Here is a 25616-nt window from a genome sequence, read left to right as displayed (position 1 = left end):
CATACGACTTTTGATACGGTGAATTTCTCAAATTGCCACTTTTAATTTGAAATGGACCTGCAAAGTCTGTTCCAACATAGGTAAAGGGAAGTGAAAAAGAAGTTCTCTCTAAAGGCAATGCAGCCATTATCTGTGATTTAACATTCTGTTTGTATCTTGCACAAATTACACAATTATGAACTACTTTTTTAACGGTTCTTCTTAGTCTAGGGATGTAAAATTGCCGTTGAAAAATGGACATCATAAGTCTTACATCAGCATGCATTAATGTTTTGTGGATAAACTCCAAGAATATATTACATAAATGAGACGAACTTGGCATTATTACTGGAAATCGTTCGTCATTAGATACATTTGCATTAGCTAGACGTCCATTAACTCTCATTACCCCATTCTCATCCAAAAATGGATTCAAAGCACGTAACGGACTTTTTCGTGATATAATTTTCGAATTAATTAAATCATTATATTCTTGGGGATAATGAACCCTTTGCGCCATTCGGGCTAGAACCATCTTAGCGTGATTCAACTCATCTTGAGATAGAAGTTTTCCACTTCCTCCATCTGAATATTCATTTTTTCTTCGCTTATTCTTCATACGATACATATATCCTATAATCCACAATGTTCTGTTATAAGAAGAAAATTTTTGAATCATTTCTTTATAATCATCTTTCTCTATAATTGGTGCACAATGTACTTCAATATTTCGCTTTTCTGGCGGATCTTTCGATACCATATTAGATTCTGGCCAATTATTACCAGGACTTAATAACCACATTGGGCCATTCCACCATAGCGAACATTTACTTAATTCTACAGAATTACAACCTCTTGTTCCAAGGTCTGCAGGATTACATTTCGAAGAAACATGTCTCCAAGTTGCATTTTCTACATTTTTGAATATAGTTGCGGTTCTATTTGCAACATAAGTATTCCATGTGGATATATGTTTTTGCAACCATGCCAATACAATTGTTGAATCTGTCCACATGTGGACAGAATAATTTTTCACATCTAATTTGGAGACAACATACTTCATTAAAGATGAGAGCAATACGGCACCACAAAGCTCTAATCTTGGCAAGCTTACTCTTTTTAATGGAGCAACTTTACTTTTCGCTATTAACAAGTTTACTGATGACTTTGATTCTGTGTTCATTCGAACGTATACTGCGGCACAATACGCTTTCTCAGAAGCGTCACAAAATCCATGAAATTGTATATTGCCCTCTAGGCAATAATTAATCCATCTTGGTATTTGAATAGAATCAACACTTGAAAATTGATCCAAAAATGTTTTCCATTTAGTATACGTGGATGAACTTACTCTTTCATCCCAATTAACACCTTCTAACCAAAGGTCTTGCAACAAAATGTTTGCCTGTATAATTAAAGGCGTTAACCACCCTGCTGGGTCAAATAATTTCGAAATGGTTGACAAGATTTTCCTTTTAGTTATCGGGGTAGTCACCTCTAGTGACTTCATACTATAAGAAAATGAGTCAGTTAAGGCATTCCAACGAATACCTAATGTCTTTGTTGAACTCATATCTATAATTCTTAAAAATTCTTCATTTAACAAATCTTCTGATCGGACATTAGAAAGAAGGGTCGGATGATTTGCCGTTATCTTCTTTAACGGAAATCCAGCCGAATTCAAAACACAAATTAACTGTTTTTCCGCCTCCAAAGCTGAGGCAAGAGTATGACCTCCAGTCAATACATCATCAACATATATCTCATTTTTAATTATTTTCGATGCAATTGGGCATTTATCTTTTGACTCTTCCGCCAATTGCAACAATGTGCGAATCGCCAAATAAGGTGCACAGTTTATACCAAAGGTAATAGTACACAATTCATAATCTCTAATATCACTCTGACCTTCTTTTCTAAATAAAATTCTCTGGTATTGCCGATCAGAATCATGAACACATATCTGTCGGTACATTTTCTCAATGTCACCGTTAAACACATACTTATACAGGAGCCAATTCAAAATTACAGACACTAAATCATTTTGTAATATTGGCCCTGTATATAAAACATCGTTGAAAGAATAAGAGCTTTTTGTCTTACTCGATCCATTAAACACCACTCTCACTTTAGTACTAGAACTTTCTGGGCGAAAGACTGCATGATGCGGTAAATAATATGAAAAATATTTCCCACCAGTACATATTTCTCTTGATTCTGTGGGTTTCATATGACCCAATGACAAATATTCATTTAATACTTCATTATATGACTCCTCAAGGTCTACATTCTTGCTTAACTTTACTTCCATATGTTCATATTGTTTCTTTGCTTTGAATCTGGACGAATCTAGGTACATTTTTTGAGGAAATTCTTCTTTGAAAGGTAATTTTACAACGAATCTTCCATCTGATCGACGGTATGTCGTGTTGGTGTAAAATTTCTCGCAATATTCGTCTGATTTCGTGGAAATGGGCACTTCACTTATTTCTTCATGTTCCCAAAACTTTCTCAATAATTGACTAACGTCATCTTCATAATTATTTTTTATTTCAATAGACGCTAAACAAATTTCATTGGCTGATATTGGCCCATAGATATACCAACCGTATATCGAATTTTGAGCTATCATGTTGCCCAATATGTTCTTTCTAACTCCCTCTAGGATTATATATGGGATAACATCGCTACCTATAAGCATATCAATTTGAGCAGAAATCATAAATCCTGGATCTGCTAACTTCAAATCCTTAATACTTCCCAAATCTGAAATTTTAATAGTCTGCGTCGGCAATAAACTTGTCAAATTTTGCACAACTAATGCTTCTGCTTCAAATTCAGTTTCATTTATTTCTGAACACAGCGTCAGAACACATTTTTTATTTGAATTAGCCACGACTGTTCCACTCAGTCCACTAATCTTGAAACTAGCTTTTTCAGTTAATATGCCAATTCGTTTAATTATTTTTTGAGTAACGAATGTTCGTTTCGAAGCTGAGTCAATGAGAGCTCTAACCGTAAATATTTCTCCAGAATATTTTACGTTTACCAGAGCTGTAGGCAGCATAACGTCATCATGACTCACTGACACGTGTGTTTCCACATTAGAAGTTTGAGCTACAGAATTGGACGAACATGGCATTTCTTCTACAATATTCTCTGTGGTAACTAGAGCATTTGTTTGGCGTCCATTTTCAGAACGGTAAGTGTTTTGACTTTCTCTTGCTACCAATCTTGGCTGTGTAGATCTCTCTTGAACGTTATTTGGTAAATGCAGTTTAGTGTGGTGCTTCTTTTTGCAAAACATACACCTATGCACACTAACGCATTCCTGAGAAATGTGTCCATATATAAGACAATTGTTACACAATCTTTTTTCTCTTGCAAATTCAATTCTCTGATTTACACTCATACTATTAAATCTTGAACAATTCTTTAAAATATGATTTCTATTACACATGATACATCTATTCGATTGTGTCGATTGCGCATTTTGATGCGCTTGAAATTCATCATTAAAGGCAGTTGAAGCTGCTATATTTCTTAGACTGTCTATTCTCTCTAGCACTCTATGTCTGTTTTTTAAAAAATCTTCCATTTGTGACCATTTGGGTAGCTCTGAATGTGATTCGAGCGATTGTTCCCAAAGAGTCAGAGTTTCAACCGTAAGCTTAGTTGAACACAAATATATCAAAATAGGATCCCATTGATCTACTTGCACCTTATGTGCTTTTAATATAGCTAGACAGTCGCTAACTGTTGATTGAATTCTTTTTATATCTCTGCTAGATTCAGTCTTTGCTGCCGAAAGATTGAATAAAATCTTTAATTGATTATCTACCAGTACCCTCACATTTTCGTATCGCACTGATAATGCTTCCCATGCCAACGAAAAATTCTGATCAGATAACGGGTACCGATCAACAATTCTACCTGTTACGCAAATGATAGAGTTTTTGCGCAGGTGTGAGTCTGGGATGATTTCCATATATGGCCGTAAACATGTCTCTAAAAGTTGGCCACTGTTCATAACTTCCGTAGAAGTCTTGAGTGTCACAAGGTGGCACTTTAATACAAATTTCCGACATGTCAAAGGTTGTACCAGGAGGATACACAGCTGAGCTGTGAAACAGTGACGGATTTGTAACATCGCCTCTAGCGGTATTATTTTGATTTTCTTTTCTTTTCTTCAAAATCTCTAATAATTTAGCTTTTGTAGTTTGATATTTGTCCCTGAGGGACTCAAATATTTTTCTGGCTTCTAATTTATAAGCCTTTTCTTCTTCTTCCTCTATTTCTGCTAAATATACACATTCAAATGCACTGCGTGCATTGTGCCAATCTTCATCAATGGATTCTAGTTTGGTTTCTATTAAAGAATCCGAAAATAGTTCCTCGGGAGTATTCTCCAATTGAATGCACATATTCATAAGGCTGTCGGTTTCGTATTCAAATTTAGCACAAATTGTTGAATCCATTTTGTTTTTCTATTTATTTTTTATGTATATTTATATGAGGTTTATTTATTGTTATTTATTATATTTTATTTACTTTTTTTTATTACTATTATTTTTTTTATTATTATTATTTATTATACAAACAAATTATAATTATCACTTTATTTATTTTTAATAAATAAAATGAAATTATTTCCGTAAATGTTTTTGATTTGCCGTATAATATTATTTTTCTCAGCAAAAGTTTAATTTGTTTTTAAACTTATTGAAAAATTGTTTTAAATATATTTTTTATGATTTGTTTATTTAATTATTTTTTTTTAACTTTTATTATCTTATTATTTATTTTTATTCAAATTATTTATGTGTATTATTATATTTTATCGATTCAATAATTTATGCAAAGTTTTATACGTTACGTCAGAAACTTGCGTTACGTTAGCGAGTAATTGCACAACTTTTCTGACCCAGCAGCTGATCGATAGTCGATATGGTAAGCACAACAGACGAATCGATCTGGCACAATAAACATATGTCAAAGGATTGTTTATTACAAATGGCACAAATGACGAATGCGACAAATGTAACACAAAACAAAATGAAATAAATGCCAAAAAAAAAAATGATGGAGAAAATGAAAGTGATTGTGGTGTTTTATAATGGTGTTAGTGTATGTGTTTTTGATAGTGTTAAGAAACAATGAATACAAACAAATATCTCTTTTTCTTCTAACTTCACACAAACAATTTCTTTTGGAAATGGCAGTGCTGATTTTGTTGTATGTATGTGTGTCTACGACAAACAACACAAAAGCCGCCACATTCGAACACAGATGAAAACACAACAACACTTCTTACTACTTTCAAATTAATTTTAAATTAAAATTAGTGCTTTTTTTGGAAAATATTTTTGGCAAATAAGCCGATTCTTTATTTTTTGGACTCGAAGGACCATGTACAAGTTCCAATACCGTCGTATGGACTTGTTGTGGTTCAAATTCTACTGAGTAGATTTTGAGCCGGAATTTATTGTTGCACAAAGACGAACAACAATATTGTTTAGCAAACTACAAACAAACACAAAAGTATTCTGGCGATACTTACGTTTGTTGTCTGCACAAAAGAAAAAGCACTTTAATAATTTTTATTTTAAAGTTAAAATGACTCTGTCGGTCAACTTTTTTATTTATAAAAAATTCACAATTTTGATCTGGCGATCCACTTTTCTAAACTTCAAGAAGAAGAGTGCCGTTTTTAGTTTTGTGACGACATCGATAGTTTTTATTTATCGAGATCGATTAGATCCATGTCGATGTCGTCATCTATCGGGTTGGGTCTATTCCCAACACTGTTGCTTGTGTGAAATGCCACAATGCTCGAATCTGTAGTTTTGTTTATTTGTATAAAAAAAAATTGTTCTTACCAATCGTAATGTTGGCCAGTACTTACAAACAATTTATTAGCAAGCATTATGGTATTTATGGAAGTGTACTCCAAATTGTTCCTCAGTTCAGTTTTTATTATACAATGTTGCGCGAAAGTAAACCTCCTATCAAAAAATGCTATCAATTTTACGATTGGCCCCCAATGTCTTAATTAGAGCCAATTATTTTTATTTAAAACGCATGACAATAATAAAGAAGATCATATACTTACGGTGTGCACTTAATATTATCCATAGAATTTGCTTTGAGGTATTAGCCACGAATTGAGATAGGAAGCTAAAAAATTGCACAGATCTGTATTTTGGTTCCAGGCAGATCAAGTTCGAAGATGGGCTATATCGGTTTACGATATCGTATAGCCCCTATTTAACGGTACCCCCATATTCGGTATTTTGATGATTTTACTCACATGCTTCAATGGAATTGTCCGAAATTGTACACAAAGAGTTTTTTATGATAAAGTATATATTGTACTTGTCTATATAGGTTCACAATATCGTATATCCCCCATGTATAGGCACCTTCCGATATTCGGTATTTTTAAGATTTTAAAAGAATTTTTAATGGATTTTATTTTTTAGAAAATTTCGTTCCAAGTGGTGGAGGGTATTCAAAGTTCGGCCCGGCCGAACTTACTGCTTTTTTACTTGTTTATACCCTTCACCATACATAGTATGGAGGGTATATTAAATTAACATTCCGTTTGTAACTCATCGAAATAATAATTTTAGACCCAACAAAGTATATTGATCTGCGTAAAATAAGACAATTTAGCCCAGTCTTTTCTTAAAATTCGCACAAAGAAGAGTACTTTATCCCTAGAAGATAATTGTCTATATAGGTCCACGATATCGTACCACGTCTTCGTATGGCCCCTATATAATGGTTTTCATTTGGGTGGAACTTTCCTATTGTTGAATCTGTCCACATGTGGACAGAATAATTTTTCACATCTAATTTGGAGACAACATACTTCATTAAAGATGAGAGCAATACGGCACCACAAAGCTCTAATCTTGGCAAGCTTACTCTTTTTAATGGAGCAACTTTACTTTTCGCTATTAACAAGTTTACTGATGACTTTGATTCTGTGTCCATTCGAACGTATACTGCGGCACAATACGCTTTCTCAGAAGCGTCACAAAATCCATGAAATTGTATATTGCCCTCTAGGCAATAATTAATCCATCTTGGTATTTGAATAGAATCAACACTTGAAAATTGATCCAAAAATGTTTTCCATTTAGTATACGTGGATGAACTTACTCTTTCATCCCAATTAACACCTTCTAACCAAAGGTCTTGCAACAAAATGTTTGCCTGTATAATTAAAGGCGTTAACCACCCTGCTGGGTCAAATAATTTCGAAATGGTTGACAAGATTTTCCTTTTAGTTATCGGGGTAGTCACCTCTAGTGACTTCATACTATAAGAAAATGAGTCAGTTAAGGCATTCCAACGAATACCTAATGTCTTTGTTGAACTCATATCTATAATTCTTAAAAATTCTTCATTTAACAAATCTTCTGATCGGACATTAGAAAGAAGGGTCGGATGATTTGCCGTTATCTTCTTTAACGGAAATCCAGCCGAATTCAAAACACAAATTAACTGTTTTTCCGCCTCCAAAGCTGAGGCAAGAGTGTGACCTCCAGTCAATACATCATCAACATATATCTCATTTTTAATTATTTTCGATGCAATTGGGCATTTATCTTTTGACTCTTCCGCCAATTGAAACAATGTGCGAATCGCCAAATAAGGTGCACAGTTTATACCAAAGGTAATAGTACACAATTCATAATCTCTAATATCACTCTGACCTTCTTTTCTAAATAAAATTCTCTGGTATTGCCGATCAGAATCATGAACACATATCTGTCGGTACATTTTCTCAATGTCACCGTTAAACACATACTTATACAGGCGCCAATTCAGAATTACAGACACTAAATCATTTTGTAATATTGGCCCTGTATGTAAAACATCGTTTAAAGAATAAGAGCTTTTTGTCTTACTCGATCCATTAAACACCACTCTCACTTTAGTACTAGAACTTTCTGGGCGAAAGACTGCATGATGCGGTAAATAATATGAAAAATATTTCCCACCAGTACATATTTCTCTTGATTCTGTGGGTTTCATATGACCCAATGACAAATATTCATTTAATACTTCATTATATGACTCCTCAAGGTCTACATTCTTGCTTAACTTTACTTCCATATGTTCATATTGTTTCTTTGCTTTGAATCTGGACGAATCTAGGTACATTTTTTGAGGAAATTCTTCTTTGAAAGGTAATTTTACAACGAATCTTCCATCTGATCGACGGTATGTCGTGTTGGTGTAAAATTTCTCGCAATATTCGTCTGATTTCGTGGAAATGGGCACTTCACTTATTTCTTCTTGTTCCCAAAACTTTCTCAATAATTGACTAACGTCATCTTCATAATTATTTTTTATTTCAATAGACGCTAAACAAATTTCATTGGCTGATATTGGCCCATAGATATACCAACCGTATATCGAATTTTGAGCTATCATGTTGCCCAATATGTTCTTTCTAACTCCCTCTAGGATTATATATGGGATAACATCGCTACCTATAAGCATATCAATTTGAGCAGAAATCATAAATCCTGGATCTGCTAACTTCAAATCCTTAATACTTCCCAAATCTGAAATTTTAATAGTCTGCGTCGGCAATAAACTTGTCAAATTTTGCACAACTAATGCTTCTGCTTCAAATTCAGTTTCATTTATTTCTGAACACAGCGTCAGAACACATTTTTTATTTGAATTAGCCACGACTGTTCCACTCAGTCCACTAATCTTGAAACTAGCTTTTTCAGTTAATATGCCAATTCGTTTAATTATTTTTTGAGTAACGAATGTTCGTTTCGAAGCTGAGTCAATGAGAGCTCTAACCGTAAATATTTCTCCAGAATATTTTACGTTTACCAGAGCTGTAGGCAGCATAACGTCATCATGACTCACTGACACGTGTGTTTCCACATTAGAAGTTTGAGCTACAGAATTGGACGAACATGGCATTTCTTCTACAATATTCTCTGTGGTAACTAGAGCATTTGTTTGGCGTCCATTTTCAGAACGGTAAGTGTTTTGACTTTCTCTTGCTACCAATCTTGGCTGTGTAGATCTCTCTTGAACGTTATTTGGTACATGCAGTTTAGTGTGGTGCTTCTTTTTGCAAAACATACACCTATGCACACTAACGCATTCCTGAGAAATGTGTCCATATATAAGACAATTGTTACACAATCTTTTTTCTCTTGCAAATTCAATTCTCTGATTTACACTCATACTATTAAATCTTGAACAATTCTTTAAAATATGATTTCTATTACACATGATACATCTATTCGATTGTGTCGATTGCGCATTTTGATGCGCTTGAAATTCATCATTAAAGGCAGTTGAAGCTGCTATATTTCTTAGACTGTCTATTCTCTCTAGGACTCTATGTCTGTTTTTTAAAAAATCTTCCATTTGTGACCATTTGGGTAGCTCTGAATGTGATTCGAGCGATTGTTCCCAAAGAGTCAGAGTTTCAACCGGAAGCTTAGTTGAACACAAATATATCAAAATAGGATCCCATTGATCTATTTGCACCTTATGTGCTTTTAATATAGCTAGACAGTCGCTAACTGTTGATTGAATTCTTTTTATATCTCTGCTAGATTCAGTCTTTGCTGCCGAAAGATTGAATAAAATCTTTAATTGATTATCTACCAGTACCCTCACATTTTCGTATCGCACTGATGCTTCCCATGCCAACGAAAAATTCTGATCAGATAACGGGTACCGATCAACAATTCTACCAGCCTCACCCTTTGTTTTGTTACGCAAATGATAGAGTTTTTGCGCAGGTGTGAGTCTGGGATGATTTCCATATATGGCCGTAAACATGTCTCTAAAAGTTGGCCACTGTTCATAACTTCCGTAGAAGTCTTGAGTGTCACAAGGTGGCACTTTAATACAAATTTCCGACATGTCAAAGGTTGTACCAGGAGGATACACAGCTGAGCTGTGAAACAGTGACGGATTTGTAACATCGCCTCTAGCGGTATTATTTTGATTTTCTTTTCTTTTCTTCAAAATCTCTAATAATTTAGCTTTTGTAGTTTGATATTTGTCCCTGAGGGACTCAAATATTTTTCTGGCTTCTAATTTATAAGCCTTTTCTTCTTCTTCCTCTATTTCTGCTAAATATACACATTCAAATGCACTGCGTGCATTGTGCCAATCTTCATCAATGGATTCTAGTTTGGTTTCTATTAAAGAATCCGAAAATAGTTCCTCGGGAGTATTCTCCAATTGAATGCACATATTCATAAGGCTGTCGGTTTCGTATTCAAATTTAGCACAAATTGTTGAATCCATTTTGTTTTTCTATTTATTTTTTATGTATATTTATATGAGGTTTATTTATTGTTATTTATTATATTTTATTTACTTTTTTTTTATTATTATTATTTTTTTTATTATTATTATTTATTATACAAACAAATTATAATTATCACTTTATTTATTTTTAATAAATAAAATGAAATTATTTCCGTAAATGTTTTTGATTTGCCGTATAATATTATTTTTCTCAGCAAAAGTTTAATTTGTTTTTAAACTTATTGAAAAATTGTTTTAAATATATTTTTTATGATTTGTTTATTTAATTATTTTTTTTTTAACTTTTATTATCTTATTATTTATTTTTATTCAAATTATTTATGTGTATTATTATATTTTATCGATTCAATAATTTATGCAAAGTTTTATACGTTACGTCAGAAACTTGCGTTACGTTAGCGAGTAATTGCACAACTTTTCTGACCCAGCAGCTGATCGATAGTCGAGATGGTAAGCACAACAGACGAATCGATCTGGCACAATAAACATATGTCAAAGGATTGTTTATTACAAATGGCACAAATGACGAATGCGACAAATGTAACACAAAACAAAATGAAATAAATGCCAAAAAAAAAAAAAAATGATGGAGAAAATGAAAGTGATTGTGGTGTTTTATAATGGTGTTAGTGTATGTGTTTTTGATAGTGTTAAGAAACAATGAATACAAACAAATATCTCTTTTTCTTCTAACTTCACACAAACAATTTCTTTTGGAAATGGCAGTGCTGATTTTGTTGTATGTATGTGTGTCTACGACAAACAACACAAAAGCCGCCACATTCGAACACAGATGAAAACACAACAACACTTCTTACTACTTTCAAATTAATTTTAAATTAAAATTAGTGCTTTTTTTGGAAAATATTTTTGGCAAATAAGCCGATTCTTTATTTTTTGGACTCGAAGGACCATGTACAAGTTCCAATACCGTCGTATGGACTTGTTGTGGTTCAAATTCTACTGAGTAGATTTTGAGCCGGAATTTATTGTTGCACAAAGACGAACAACAATATTGTTTAGCAAACTACAAACAAACACAAAAGTATTCTGGCGATACTTACGTTTGTTGTCTGCACAAAAGAAAAAGCACTTTAATAATTTTTATTTTAAAGTTAAAATGACTCTGTCGGTCAACTTTTTTATTTATAAAAAATTCACAATTTTGATCTGGCGATCCACTTTTCTAAACTTCAAGAAGAAGAGTGCCGTTTTTAGTTTTGTGACGACATCGATAGTTTTTATTTATCGAGATCGATTAGATCCATGTCGATGTCGTCATCTATCGGGTTGGGTCTATTCCCAACACTGTTGCTTGTGTGAAATGCCACAATGCTCGAATCTGTAGTTTTGTTTATTTGTATAAAAAAAAATTGTTCTTACCAATCGTAATGTTGGCCAGTACTTACAAACAATTTATTAGCAAGCATTATGGTATTTATGGAAGTGTACTCCAAATTGTTCCTCAGTTCAGTTTTTATTATACAATGTTGCGCGAAAGTAAACCTCCTATCAAAAAATGCTATCAATTTTACGATTGGCCCCCAATGTCTTAATTATAGCCAATTATTTTTATTTAAAACGCATGACAATAATAAAGAAGATCATATACTTACGGTGTGCACTTAATATTATCCATAGAATTTGCTTTGAGGTTTTAGCCACGAATTAAGATAGGAAGCTAAAAAATTGCACAGATCTGTATTTTGGTTCCAGGCAGATCAAGTTCGAAGATGGGCTATATCGGTTTACGATATCGTATAGCCCCTATTTAACGGTACCCCCATATTCGGTATTTTGATGATTTTACTCACATGCTTCAATGGAATTGTCCGAAATTGTACACAAAGAGTTTTTTATGATAAAGTATATATTGTACTTGTCTATATAGGTTCACAATATCGTATATCCCCCATGTATAGGCACCTTCCGATATTCGGTATTTTTAAGATTTTAAAAGAATTTTTAATGGATTTTATTTTTTAGAAAATTTCGATCCAAGTGGTGGAGGGTATTCAAAGTTCGGCCCGGCCGAACTTACTGCTTTTTTACTTGTTTATACCCTTCACCATACATAGTATGGAGGGTATATTAAATTAACATTCCGTTTGTAACTCATCGAAATAATAATTTTAGACCCAACAAAGTATATTGATCTGCGTAAAATAAGACAATTTAGCCCAGTCTTTTCTTAAAATTCGCACAAAGAAGAGTACTTTATCCCTAGAAGATAATTGTCTATATAGGTCCACGATATCGTACCACGTCTTCGTATGGCCCCTATATAATGGTTTTCATTTGGGTGGTACTTTCCTATAGAATTTTTTGTGCTAAGTGAGCACAACTCATCTCGATATTTGAATTTTGGTTGTTGCAAAATGGTCAGGCTTTATCCCTTCAATGTTGTTTTTATAAAAACAACGTTCGTTTATTAGTGGAGAACGATGGTAATGTTTACCAGGGTGTAAGGCAGGGAATACCTAGGTTTCGGAAAGAGCCACCAATCCTCATCAGTTCCCTTGTTTTTTGTCTGGGATATTCTCCCCTGAGGTTATTTTAAAAATAACTTCTATGACAAAAAACATTTCTTACCCAAGTGACGAGATCGTAAGCTCAATAGAAGAGGAACCAAAGAATTAAATAAAACTAAAATTCTTTTGGAAAGTCTTCTAAATCTTACAACCGCACTTAAAAACATTTACATCTTTCTCTACTTGTTATGCTTTCGTTCAACCTGAACGAAGTAGCATAACCATGTAAGTTGGTTTTGTCTGTTACAACAAAAATCCCCTCGTCTATTAATAGAACAGTGTGGCTTGTTTGTTCGGGATACCATAGTATTTTGTTGTTGCAAAATGGTCGGGCTTTATCCCTTTATTGTTGTTTTTATAAAAACAACGTTCGTTTATTAGTGGAGAACGATGGTAATGTTTACCACGGGGTAAGGCAGTGAATACCTAGGTTTCGGAAAGAGCCACCAATCCTCATCAGTTCTTTCCGAAACCTCAGCACAACTTTAATTTTTTCGAAATTCGAAAATTGCAATTCTCTCAGATTTTTTCGAAAACATTTGTTTTTCGAATATATCAGATTTTTTTTTTCGAATTTCGAAAAAAAATCGACACAATTGAGTACATCCCTAGCACAATTCAGCACAACTTTCCTTTTTTCGACCACATAAAACAATATATGTTATTACTAATCGTAATGTTGGCCAGTACTTACAACCAATTCATTAGCAAGCATTGTGGTATTTATAGAAGTGTACTCCAACTTGTTCCTCAGTTTAGTTTTTATTATACAAGGTTGCGCAAAAGTAAACCTCCTATCAAATAATGCTATCAATTTTACGATTGGCCCCTAATGTCTAAATTATAGCCAATTAATTTTATTTAAAACGCATGACAATAATAAAGAAAGTCATATACTTACGGGGTGTACTTAATATTATCCATAAAATTTGCTTCACTATTGAAGTATTGGCCATTATACTTGTTCTCTTTTTTGATCTTTTTTTCTATTGAAAATTCGTCGGAAGCGCTCGCAGGACAATCTTTGTTTCGTTCCAATTGTACTTTATACTGTAGAAATTCAACCTCATATGGAATAGGTTTTGTTCTGCTTAAATGTTTGATTTGAGAGGAAGTTATTTCTTCGTGGCGTAGTAGAGATGACATAACTTTTCCAAATAAAGAATGAGGCCGCTATATAAAAAAAGAATGAATTGTTGGCATTTTATTGGGGATATGGTAGATATTCTGCTGATGCTTAGTAGTCTGGATTAATCCCATTATTGGCAATTAATGGCAATTTTATACAAACAACATTTTTTTAGTGGAGAAATATGGTGATGTTTACTAGTAGTAGACAGGAAATACCATGGTTTCAGAAAGAGCCTCCAATCTTCATCAGTTTCCTTGGTTTTTGTTTGTGGTATACTCCCGTGGAGTTAATTAAAAATAACAAAAAAATTTGTACCCCCGTGTTAGAACTTAACGCGTTTTAACTTTATTTTACTCCCTCCACCATTCTATGGATTAATTTATTCCGTTTGTAACTCTTCAAAATACTCATGGGGATAGATAGTGATGGCTGTAAAATGAATGAATTGAAATAGAAGGCAATAATGTTGCACACATGTGTATTTTGCTAGTAGGCAGGTTAAGTTCGTAACTGGGTCATGTCGGTCCATGATCAACATAATATTCTATATCGATTTAGCGATGTCCGTCCGTCTGTCCATCTATCCGTCTGTCCTTTAGTGGAAATCACTCTAGCTTCCGAACGAATTGAAGTAGATTCGTAAAATTTTATTCAAATGTATGTTATGTCTGTATGTATTATGTTATGCAGGACTTTTGGTATTGAAAATGGGCTATGTAGGTCCACGATTTGGTATAGCCCCCAAATAACGGTGCCTACCGATTATCGGTATTTTGATGATTTTAGCGAGATTATTCACCGGAATTGTTTCAAATTTGGTATTTGAATGGATACTACAGCCCAAGACAGAAAATTGTCTGTGCAGGTCCACCTCTTCGTAGAGCCCCCATATAACGGTACCTCCCGATATTCGGTATTTTAATAATTTTAGCGACATTATTACCGATTTTGTTAAGTTTCGCATTTGAAAATTGTAATGGCTTATGACAAATGTTACCTATGTAGAACAATGTCGTCGTATAGACCCTAATATGACGGCTACATTCGGTATTTTTAAGTTGTTAACAGAATTTTTAACGTATTTAATTGTTTTTGAGAATTGCCAAATACGTTCTAAATTGTGGAGGTATTGAAAGTTTGGCCCGGCCGAACTTGCTGCCCTTTTAGTTGTTTTACTTTTTTTATCTACTCACATGTCCTCAAATAAACAATTATTTAAGTTATTAATCATCTTTGTATATGTACCCACAAAAATATAAAAATAATAAAAAGACCTCAGCTTCATCGAAACACTAATTATTGCTAATATTCTCTTTTTATACTGTGCTGTGCATTATCCTATTTTTGGAGTGATTTAATTCAACTATTCGCTGCTAAGTGCAGTTAAGTGCTAAGTGCATGGTAGTTTGTTTATGTTAGTATTACTAACTATTACTAGGAGATTAATTTTTACGGTAAATTAAATGTCTTGTATGCAAAAACAAGTGAAACGACTATTGTTTATTACAGAAACTCTCGGTTTCCTCTGATCTCTCTTTCTATTCTATACATGCTTCCAAATTTGTCGACGGCTTCTTTCATGACTTCGGAACTATTGTGGATGTGTACGAATTTCCATTGATATCCCATTGTATTGTATTGTGTGTTCGACAGTTGGAATGATGGTGGCGTTTTGGTTTGGAATGGAGCATGAGTTGGAATGTAGATTTCATCAGTATAATTGGAGACTAAGAAGTAGGTTGCCTGAGTCTGGACTCTGCTTCCGAAAGATCCTATGGAAAATATGTTGCTCGGATACGACTGGAATCGTTTTGAGATACCTAAGGATGCAAACGTGGAAGCTCTCTGACCAGCTGCCTGGAGGGTATAAAAATAGTGATATATACTTGTATTATACCCCGACTTCGAAAAGGAGGGTATATTAACTTTGCCATTCCGTTTGCAACATCTCTATATAAAGCACAAAATTTCCTGTACAGATCCACGCCGTCGTATAGCCCCCATATAACGGTACCTCCCAACATTTTGTATTTTGATGAATTTAGCTACATTAGTAACAGGAATATATAACACTTGGAATTTGGGTTTGGTAATGGCTATCTGCAAACATGTTTCAGCTATGTTAAATTTTGAGACACACGCAGTGGATAAAGTAGAGGTGGACACATAAGTCTTTTCGCGAAATACACAATCAACTACACCATCGGACATCGAGGATGAAGTGGAGCGGATTCGAAACCATCTTTCTGAGAAGTCCGCAATAAAACTAAATGTAATACTTATATTTTACATATAAGTCATTATTGAATAAAAAGTAATAAAACAACTTTAAATTCGGCAGGGCCGAACTTTTAATACCATCCACCATTGGGTAAAGAAAACATTTTCATAGAAAAGTATCTGAATTCAAACATGTTCCACATTAACCTAAACCTCAAACTTTTCAAAAAAAAAAAAAAAAAACATACACACAAAGTGGGTGAGGGCGTTATATGGGGGCCATATAAAAACGTGAACCTGTATAGACAATTTTATGGATTCTCATCTACCAAATCTTCTTAAATACCAAATTTGAAACAATTTCGTGGGTAAATGTGACTAGGATTATCAAAATTCGGAATATCGGTGGCTATAGTTATGTGGGGGATCTACCAAAACGTGGACATATTTATACTATGTTCCGCCACCGGAACTAGAACCCATTATGACCTGCAAATACCCATTTTTTTTAGACAAATCTATGAAAAAATGTGGCGCAAATTATCAAAATACCGAATAGCGGGAGATGCCGTTATATAACGGCTATACCAAAACGGAGGGCAATATATAAGTATATATACATCAAAAACACATATGTACTGTAATAACACACACTTTAAATATAGTCGTCTTATATTCTACAGAACTAAATATTTTACACCTTGTCGTGTTCTCAGAATAAAAGCAAGTAGAAGAACAATTCAGTTCAATGCCGTTGAAATATGCCGCTATAACCTCAAAAACTCCGAATATCCGTGAATTTGTATTAACAGTTTTCAATCATAGGAAGCAGTAAACACTGCAAACTCCAAACTCCGAATTCGCAATAATTCTAGTGAACAGTGTCGCTAAATACTTAATATATCCAGGTAAAGTTATATAGCAGCTATACGAAGATGTGGACATGTATATGGAATTTTCTGCCAGAGACGGTGGTGACTATTATCACTTAAGTTATTGCAACCCCTTTATTGACATTTACATCCTTTTCTATATACACAAGCTTTCTTATGTATATCGTTTATTTTATAACTTCTCTTCACATAGTATTTTAAGATTTTACAAACTATAATTATTATTATTATATTTGCCTTGTGGAATCTAACGTCACTTAATTCTAGAACTTTGTTGTAGAGGTTTCTTGCTGTATTCATTTTATAAGACTTTGTTTTCTCTCAATCGGTCTCCAATTTGCGTATTTTGTGAGTCTGGGACTTAGCAATTATTCTTGCTGGCTCTTGTTTTCGACTTTTGGAATGTGTGATTTTTCATAGGTCCACTACAGAATGGTCCTCTCCGTATACGTCATTAACGCAATCAGTTACACATTAGTTGCAAAGTCCTGAAACGTTTGCTCTCACTACTCTTCCTCTTAGCACCACTGAAAAGAAGTTATGCTTATGTTCGCTATGTTTCTTGAACCTGGGTGCATAATTTGTACGTATTACATTATCATTGTCTTTCCATGAATTTGTGGAAGCTACTGTCTCGAACTGCCATTTCAAGACGCTGAGCTACGGTGATCCGTCAAACAGGGGATGTTTTAATTTGAACATATTGTCAATATCTCACAGCACCACCTTTCAATTTTAGTTGGGACGGCTTCTTCTCTGTGTACAGAAACTTCTCCTCATGAGCCTGTAGTTGTTCATCTATTGTACTCCCTTTTCTTTGTCTGTACACATCCTATACTATACTTTCGATAACTTGATAAATGTTTTCGAGCTTATTATCCAGTTTTCTCCGGTTGATTTTTAATTCCTTTTTCAGACTTTTAGCCATCTTAAGAATTTTCTTCTAACGTAGCAATAATTTCTCTGGAATTTTTTTTAGCATTGTAGCCAGTACCGCTGTTAAATCTCCAACACTGGCAGGTGAGTCTTTCCCGATTTCCACGTAATTTGGTTCAATTCAACATTTGTAAAGTCTGTTTGACTTCCCAGTGAGACTTTACTTTGGTCAAATATTTTGCTTGGTTTACTCAATGCTGCAGTCGCGCTCTTAGTACGTGGTCTAATTTAAACTGATGAATTGGCCTCTCACTCGTTTTTACTTATAGGACGTCACTAAAACATGAACGTTTCAGGAATCGCAATTCCTTATGTTTTGTAACGATTTTCATTCCTTAATGAACATGTAAATATATACATACAAACCAACTGCCAAAGGAACAGAATTATAAATATTAGTTAGTGAGAGAGCACCAATAATGACGTCATAACACAATCTATAAAACTACCACTGATATACCAGGAAAGAACGAATATAAAACAACAACCATAGCAAAATCGTTTAGTAGTTGAAAAATACTTAGGCTTAATCACATTATTCTTTTTTTATAAAAAAAAACAACGTTTGTTTATTAGTGGAGAAAGGTGGTAATTTATACCAAGGGGTAAGGTAAGGTTTCGGAAAGAACAACCAATACTGACCAATTCCCTAGGTTTTTGTCTGGGGATATTCTCCCCAAGAGTGATTTCAAAATAATTTTAACAAAAACGTTTTTACCCAAGTGACAAATTTATAAGCTCAATAGAAGATAACCCAAAAAATTTAATTTAACTGAAATTCGTTCGGCATTTCTTCTAAATTTTACAGCCGCACTTATAAACATTTCCATCTCTGTCCACTTAAACTACAAATTTCAAATCTGTCAATTGGTTGCAGTCATTTCTAAGCCACTCGTCCGACAGCTGTTAAAATTATTCCAGTGACAGTTCATTATATTGTTTACAAGCGTACAAATGAATTTTCAAGAAAAAAAGTAATTCGTGATGGAATTCAAGCGTGATAGGGTTATTTCTTTATGGTTGGCTGGAAAACCACAAATGGCTATCGTTAGAGCACTCCAGCATTTCAATGCGAATAAATCTTTTGTATCTCGTACTATCGCTCGTGACCGTGTACTGGTAGCGTAGCCCGACGTCAAAGAGGCGACAAACAGCCACATCAGCAGAAATGGTTCGAAAAGTAAAGAAGCGACTTGATAGAAACCCGCGTCGCATTGGCCGAAAAATGACTTGTGAGCTTAACATATCGCAATATTCCATTCGGCAAATATTGGAATATGAGCTCGGGGTAAGCCATTGAAATTCCAAAAAGTGCAAGAACTTACACCGCAACAGAAAGAAAATAGACTCAGAAGAGCTAAAGAGTTGCTTCGCTTAGCCGAAAATGGTGAACTGCCGAATTTGGTTTTCTCCCATAAGAAAACATTCGTTGTCCAGCAGTTTGTAAACAAACAAAATTATGGTGTTTACTTGCCAAAGAGGTCAGCTGAAAATGTGCACCATCGGTTGGCCATCGGAACTCAAGCGCCGTCCATGGTGATTGTGTGGGCCGCTATAACAGCCGATGGTCGCTCTCCGTTCGTATTAATCGACAGTGGTATCAGAATGAATGCCAAATGTTATCGCGAAAATATTCTGGAGGGTGTATAAAGCCTTCGGCACGCAAACATCTTGGCCGAAGACCTTGGACATTCCAACGGGACTCAGCATCATCGCACTCAGCACGAGCCACCCAAGAATGGTTACAAAAGGTTCCTCGCTTCATTTCCAGCGCACAATGGCCACCAAAATCTCCGGATACTAATCCGTTGGACTATTGTCTCTGGAGTATTTTAGAAAGGAAGGTTGACACTAAAAAATACCAAAGTGTCGATCACTTCATGCAAACGCTTCGCCGGATATGGACCAAACTACCGCAGAGCAACATTCCGGCAGCGTGTGACGGTTTCATTGGCCGTTCAAAGGCCATAATCTAAACAAATCTAAACTTATTCTAAAATTTGATACTATTTTCGACATATTTTACTCTCATTCAATAAAATTTAAAACAAAATGTACAAATTATGGCGTTTGACTTTGTTGCCGTTTTTTTATATTACCCTGTATAAAATAAAAATAAATATAAAATATTGTAAAAAGATACATACATAGAATAAATTTATTTCGGATACATTCAGATAAATTATAGATATATTAAAAAGATTAAAAATATTTGGATAAGGAAGAAACACTTTCTTAATATCATTGTTATGACAGTCAATGTTGTGGGTTTAAATTAAAATTTATATAGGAATACCTCACAGAAAATATCGGTCATTGAACATCGGTTTCTGGAATAATATTAAGGAATAATATTTTTCATATTTGGAATGTATTTAAGACAAATATGGAAAATCCACAAAAGATTAAATCATCACACGCGACACAGGGAACTGAATCTGACGGCATACGTTACCATTTGCAGATATTCCTAGACGAATTTGAGGCAGTTGACAAAACTGAAGTCTCTCACAAAATAGAAACTAAAATAAAATTTAGAGGTTGATGTGTAATGCCAACAATAAAGATTAAAACTATCGAGTTAATTCATAACCCAGTCAATGAATTCATCCATAGTATCCTCCACATTCATTATGCAATTATGAAGCAAGCTAATTCTAAGATATAAAATTAATTATAAAGTTCGATACAATTTTTATGCCCTCCATCATTCTATGGAGGGTATATTAACTTAGTCCTTCCATTTGTAACTCCTCGAAATATTCATATAGGCCCTACAAAGTACATATATTCTGGATCAGCGTAAAATTCTAAGGCGATCTAGCGATGTCCGTCTGTTGTATACACGATATCTTTCGTACCAATTGACGTAAAAGGCTAAAATTGCACAGTTTACCAGTAGGCAGGTTTCAAATTTAATATTTAAAGTTCGTAATGGGTACCACAGCCTTCGACAAAAATTTTTGTATGCAGGCCCACCTCTTCGTATAACCCCCATATAACGGTACCTCCCGATATTCGGTATTTTTATGATTTGTGCGTTCCAAATGTGGTATTTAAAGTTCATAATGGGTACTAAAGCCTATGACAAAAAATTTCGCAAGCTGGACTACGTATATGTATAGTTTATCTAAGTGGTAATTTCCGAATGTTTTTTGAAAATTTTCAAATTCCTTCGAAATTTAACTTTTTTACTTGTTTTCAATTAAATCGGTTGTTAAAGTATAGTCTTTGGTATAGGTCTACTGTTACATTTCTATAACAGTATCTGTGAGTGATGTATGAAATAATGGGCCTATTCCACCAATCTTTTGTCACAAAAGACGTAGCCTATTTCAAACGCTACGTACCGATGTTTAAACGGCTCCTATGAATACTGTCGCTAAAATCATCGAAATACAGAATATCGGGAGGCACCGAAATGTTGGGCCTATATATAAACGTGAACCTATGTAGATGCGATGCATTCATCCGACGGATATTTCATATTCACTGGGAGAATGCAAAGTAAGCACCAAAAAACAAAAAGTCCCCTACAGAAAACACAAAGATTCAACCACATCGCTGGTAGCCCACAGGAAGGCGACTTTAAAACTGTGAAATTGAAGAGGACGTTGGATCAATAGCTCCATCGAATTATGAAGAAGAGAATGAGTTAGCTGTTGAAAAATTCAACTTTTTAGACTAGAATCCCACTTGTAACGAAATCTATTGGGGGTAGGGAGTTAAAGTTTCTAATTGATAGGCACATCAAAATAATTTGTTAAGCCAATGATCTTCATTTGGAAAATAGAATTGTAAACCTATATAGTTTATTCTCTTTCAGGAGATAAATTACTCACAAAGAACTCCTTGTGTGTATTTTCAGACAATTACATTGAAAAATGCGGCTAAAATAATCAAAATACCGAATATGGGGGTTATACGATATCGTGGACCAATATAGCCCATCTTCGAACTTGATCTGCCTGCAGGCAAAAGACAGATCTTTGCAAAATTTTAACTTCCTATCATTTTGACTTTAGCGTGATTACAACGGACGGACGGACAGGGCTAAACCGTCTTAGAATTTATACTGATCAAGAAAATATATACTGGGAAGGAAAACGTTGGGGCAGACGATCTCTTAGCACAATAGATTATTAATCACTCGGAGGATAACTTGGTTAAGAGTGAGGAGTTCCGCACAAACAATATAAGAACAACAAATTATGTCATACATGTTTCAACAACAAACAAATGACGGCTATGACATAGGATATAGATAAATAGTTTATTGAACGTCTAACGGGATGTTGTACAACCAACAACAAATGTTATATAACGCGACCTTCGGAAATAAGCGGTTATCAAGGATGTTATAGGTTTTCCGTACACAAAATTCGTTCATACGGAAAAACTGGTCTTCGATGTCATAACGGAGGACGATCAAATTGACATTATGACCACCGAGCACAATCGAACCTACAGATCGATGCAAGAAAATTATTTCCCTGATATGAAGAAGATGCCGAGCAGTTCTTCCACCAATGTATCCAATACCAATGCCACCAGTCTCTGCACAAATCATGTCGTCGACAGAAAACGCGACCATAGAAGTAATTTAAGTTATTTTTTTTCTTTAGATTGCTCCTGCCACTGACAAGCTAGATGTCACAGAAAGGCGTGAACTACAGACGCATACATTGTAAAATTTTTAATGGACAGGCATCAACGTACGAAAGCTGCAGGTACGTGACACACAAAACGAATCTAATGGAATATGAAACCATGAAACGATTTGTTTGTTAATGATATATGACGATACTGAATTGTTTGATTTAATGCTATTTTCTATTACCAGAAGTATACATAAAAATATTTTTTTCTCGGACTGGGGAAATTTGTTATATAATTTCATATATTACTTACGATACGCCATGCAATAATTTTAAGATCTGTTTTTTTTTTTTATTTTTATTATGTAGTACATTTTTCTAGTTGTGATGCTAATTGACCAAATGACTTTTTCATTGCAGCATATAAATCATTAAATAAATAAAATGGAAAATTAATATAACTATAAACGGCACATTATTCTACAATTCAATTTAAACTACCAACCAGATACGGTACATGTGGTAAAACTTTCACTACCTTATCTTCATACGAACTATTAAAAAACCACGGATTATATGGAAGCATAGACAGATGAGATACTATTACATAAGCGTGTATAATAACGATGCCATGCCATGGACCATAATTCATAAAATAAATTACTATATAAATTACTATATATATATAAATAATTACTATATATATCAGAATCTTTGCTAGCCATATATATTCGTCGTTATTCGAAAAAACCATCTTCATAATACTATGTGTTTAAGTTCGAACTGATGGTTAAAAATAGTTAAAAACCCAGTTCTTAATTTAAAATGACATAGCCGTTGACATCTGTCTACTCCTAATTACTACATCCTTGATGTGGTAGAATAGACAGATTTCAACGAAAATATGTGTGATTTGACATGCCGCCAACCTATAGGCATCTAAATGTCAACCCATAGATAAACAAATTTGAGTTGAGTTTGTATGAACGTTTGATTTCTAGAATAGGCTTAAGATTTGTTGTTGATCCTCCAAATTCAAATAATTTTCAAAATCTGGATAGACCTCCTTGTAAAATTGAGGTCTTTGATGGAAATATTTTGACCTGGCCCAATTTTAGACATTTGTTTAGTGTTTCATTAATAACACTCGATTGACAGATATCGAACGTCTATGTCATCTTGTTAATTAGACTAGTGATGAGACTCGAGAAATCGTTTCTAAATTTATTTTAACTCATCGGAGTTTCGAACCAGCGTGGAATGCTTGTCCACAGCCAATTTAAGTCATTGTTCGCGCTTCTGTGTTGGAGCAGGAATCTAGTGCGAGACTTAAGTCTATACAACGCGGAATTAATAGTTGTCTTTCGGCAATGGCAATTTTTGATGTACCTATAGATAATTGATATCCGATCGTTGTAATTATTTGCCTGCAAAAATTGCCAGAGATCACACATGCTCACATGGGAGCAAAGTGTGAAAACAAACAGAGAGAATTCGAACTCTTCTGTGTTTGCATGAAATGAGGAAGATTGGCCAAAGAACAAAGCAGTTCTATTGGGAACAGCTATAGTGACTATCGTTCATAACGGTGCTTCTTTTCCCGCTATAGCGTTGATAGATCTGGCATCTAAATCGTCATTCAATTCGGAACGACTTCAGAAAAACTTAAATCTGTCGGTAAATTCTACTAATTCGGTAGTTTCTGCGGTTAATAGTACTCACGCAGCTACATGTCAAAAATGTACACCATTAAAATCAGTTGTATAGATTGCCTTTTTTGGAAACATCGTACATATTTTGATAGGAAAAGATTTGTACCCTAAATTGGTAACAAAACATAGTTTACGTTTTTCGTACTCATTTCAGCAGGATTATTATGTGTCCTATCACATAAATGTTTATAAATACTTGTTTCCCCGAGTCTCCATAAAGCGGACTTAACACTATGAGTTTCTTCAGACACACTATTTTTGTTTGCTGTCTATTTTTATATCAAATATAAAGTTTTGCAAGGGTTTGTCTTCATTCGCATTAGCTTTTTTACCGAATCCAACTAGATAGGCTATACCTCAAAAGTTTTGGTTTGCCCAAACGATCAAAAATGGGTTCATAAGCGACATTGAATCTACTACCTGTGTCGATAAATTTAAGCCATAAATTTTCACCGACCTTTTAATTCTTTCTCACAATGTCATCCGAGTTTAAATGTACATTGGATTTTCAATCTTTCTTTAAGATGTCGAAGGGCAATATCTCGCTATATGTCCAAAATTTTCAAAACTGAAACACGTTTGTCCTTTTTCGCGATCTTTACACCTTTTTGATCAGAGTTTTATTACCGCAATTAAAGGACACTATTGTAACTTTAGTCATTCGATTTCTCAGTAGAATGTTTTGTCTCGTTATTGTTTTTGTATTTAGGTCACTCCATTTCGCAGCATTCCCGTTTTTCTTTGAATTCTGTTAAGTTACGCGATCCATATAGAGAAGTTTTATTCGATATTGAATCAAAGTCCATAACACCGACTCGATTACAAATTGAATGAAAGCACTGTCTTCATTGGAACTCGTCATACCAGTTTTGGTAGGAATTTGTAAGAAATATTTATGCACTTTTTAATGTTTGTTTTTTTATACCCTCCACCATACTATGGAGGGTATATTAATTTTGTCATTCCGTTTGTAACTCCTCGAAATACTCATGTCAGACCCAACAAAGTATACATATTCTTGATCAGCGTAAAATTCTAAGACGATTTAGCCATGTCCGTCTGTCTGTCTGTGTGTCTGTCTGTCTGTTCGTCTGTCTGTCTGTTTTAATCACGCTATCTATCGAACAAATTGAGATAGAAGGCTAAAATTTTGCACACATGTATATTTTGCCAGTAGGCTTAAATGGGCCTTGTAGGTCCAAGATAATATATAGCCCCCATATAACGATACCTCCCGATATTCGGTATTTTGATGATTTTAGCGACATTATTCACCGGAAGTG

General features: G+C 34.2%; 1 protein-coding gene across 1 annotated transcript in view; it reads right to left on the bottom strand.

Annotated features, from left to right (window-relative positions):
- LOC101899996 (muscle calcium channel subunit alpha-1) overlaps positions 1-25616 on the bottom strand; it is a 1479766-nt gene that overhangs the window by 142777 nt on the left and 1311373 nt on the right. The window contains exon 24 of the mRNA XM_059124866.1: positions 13744-14015. Coding sequence (XP_058980849.1) covers positions 13744-14015 — 272 coding nt within the window. The remainder of the gene's footprint in view (positions 1-13743; positions 14016-25616) is intronic.

The sequence above is a fragment of the Musca domestica genome, unplaced genomic scaffold, assembly GCF_030504385.1.
Source record: "Musca domestica strain aabys unplaced genomic scaffold, Musca_domestica.polishedcontigs.V.1.1 30, whole genome shotgun sequence".
NCBI classification, from domain to species: domain Eukaryota; kingdom Metazoa; phylum Arthropoda; class Insecta; order Diptera; family Muscidae; genus Musca; species Musca domestica.
This window is presented reverse-complemented; position numbering and strand designations above follow the sequence as displayed.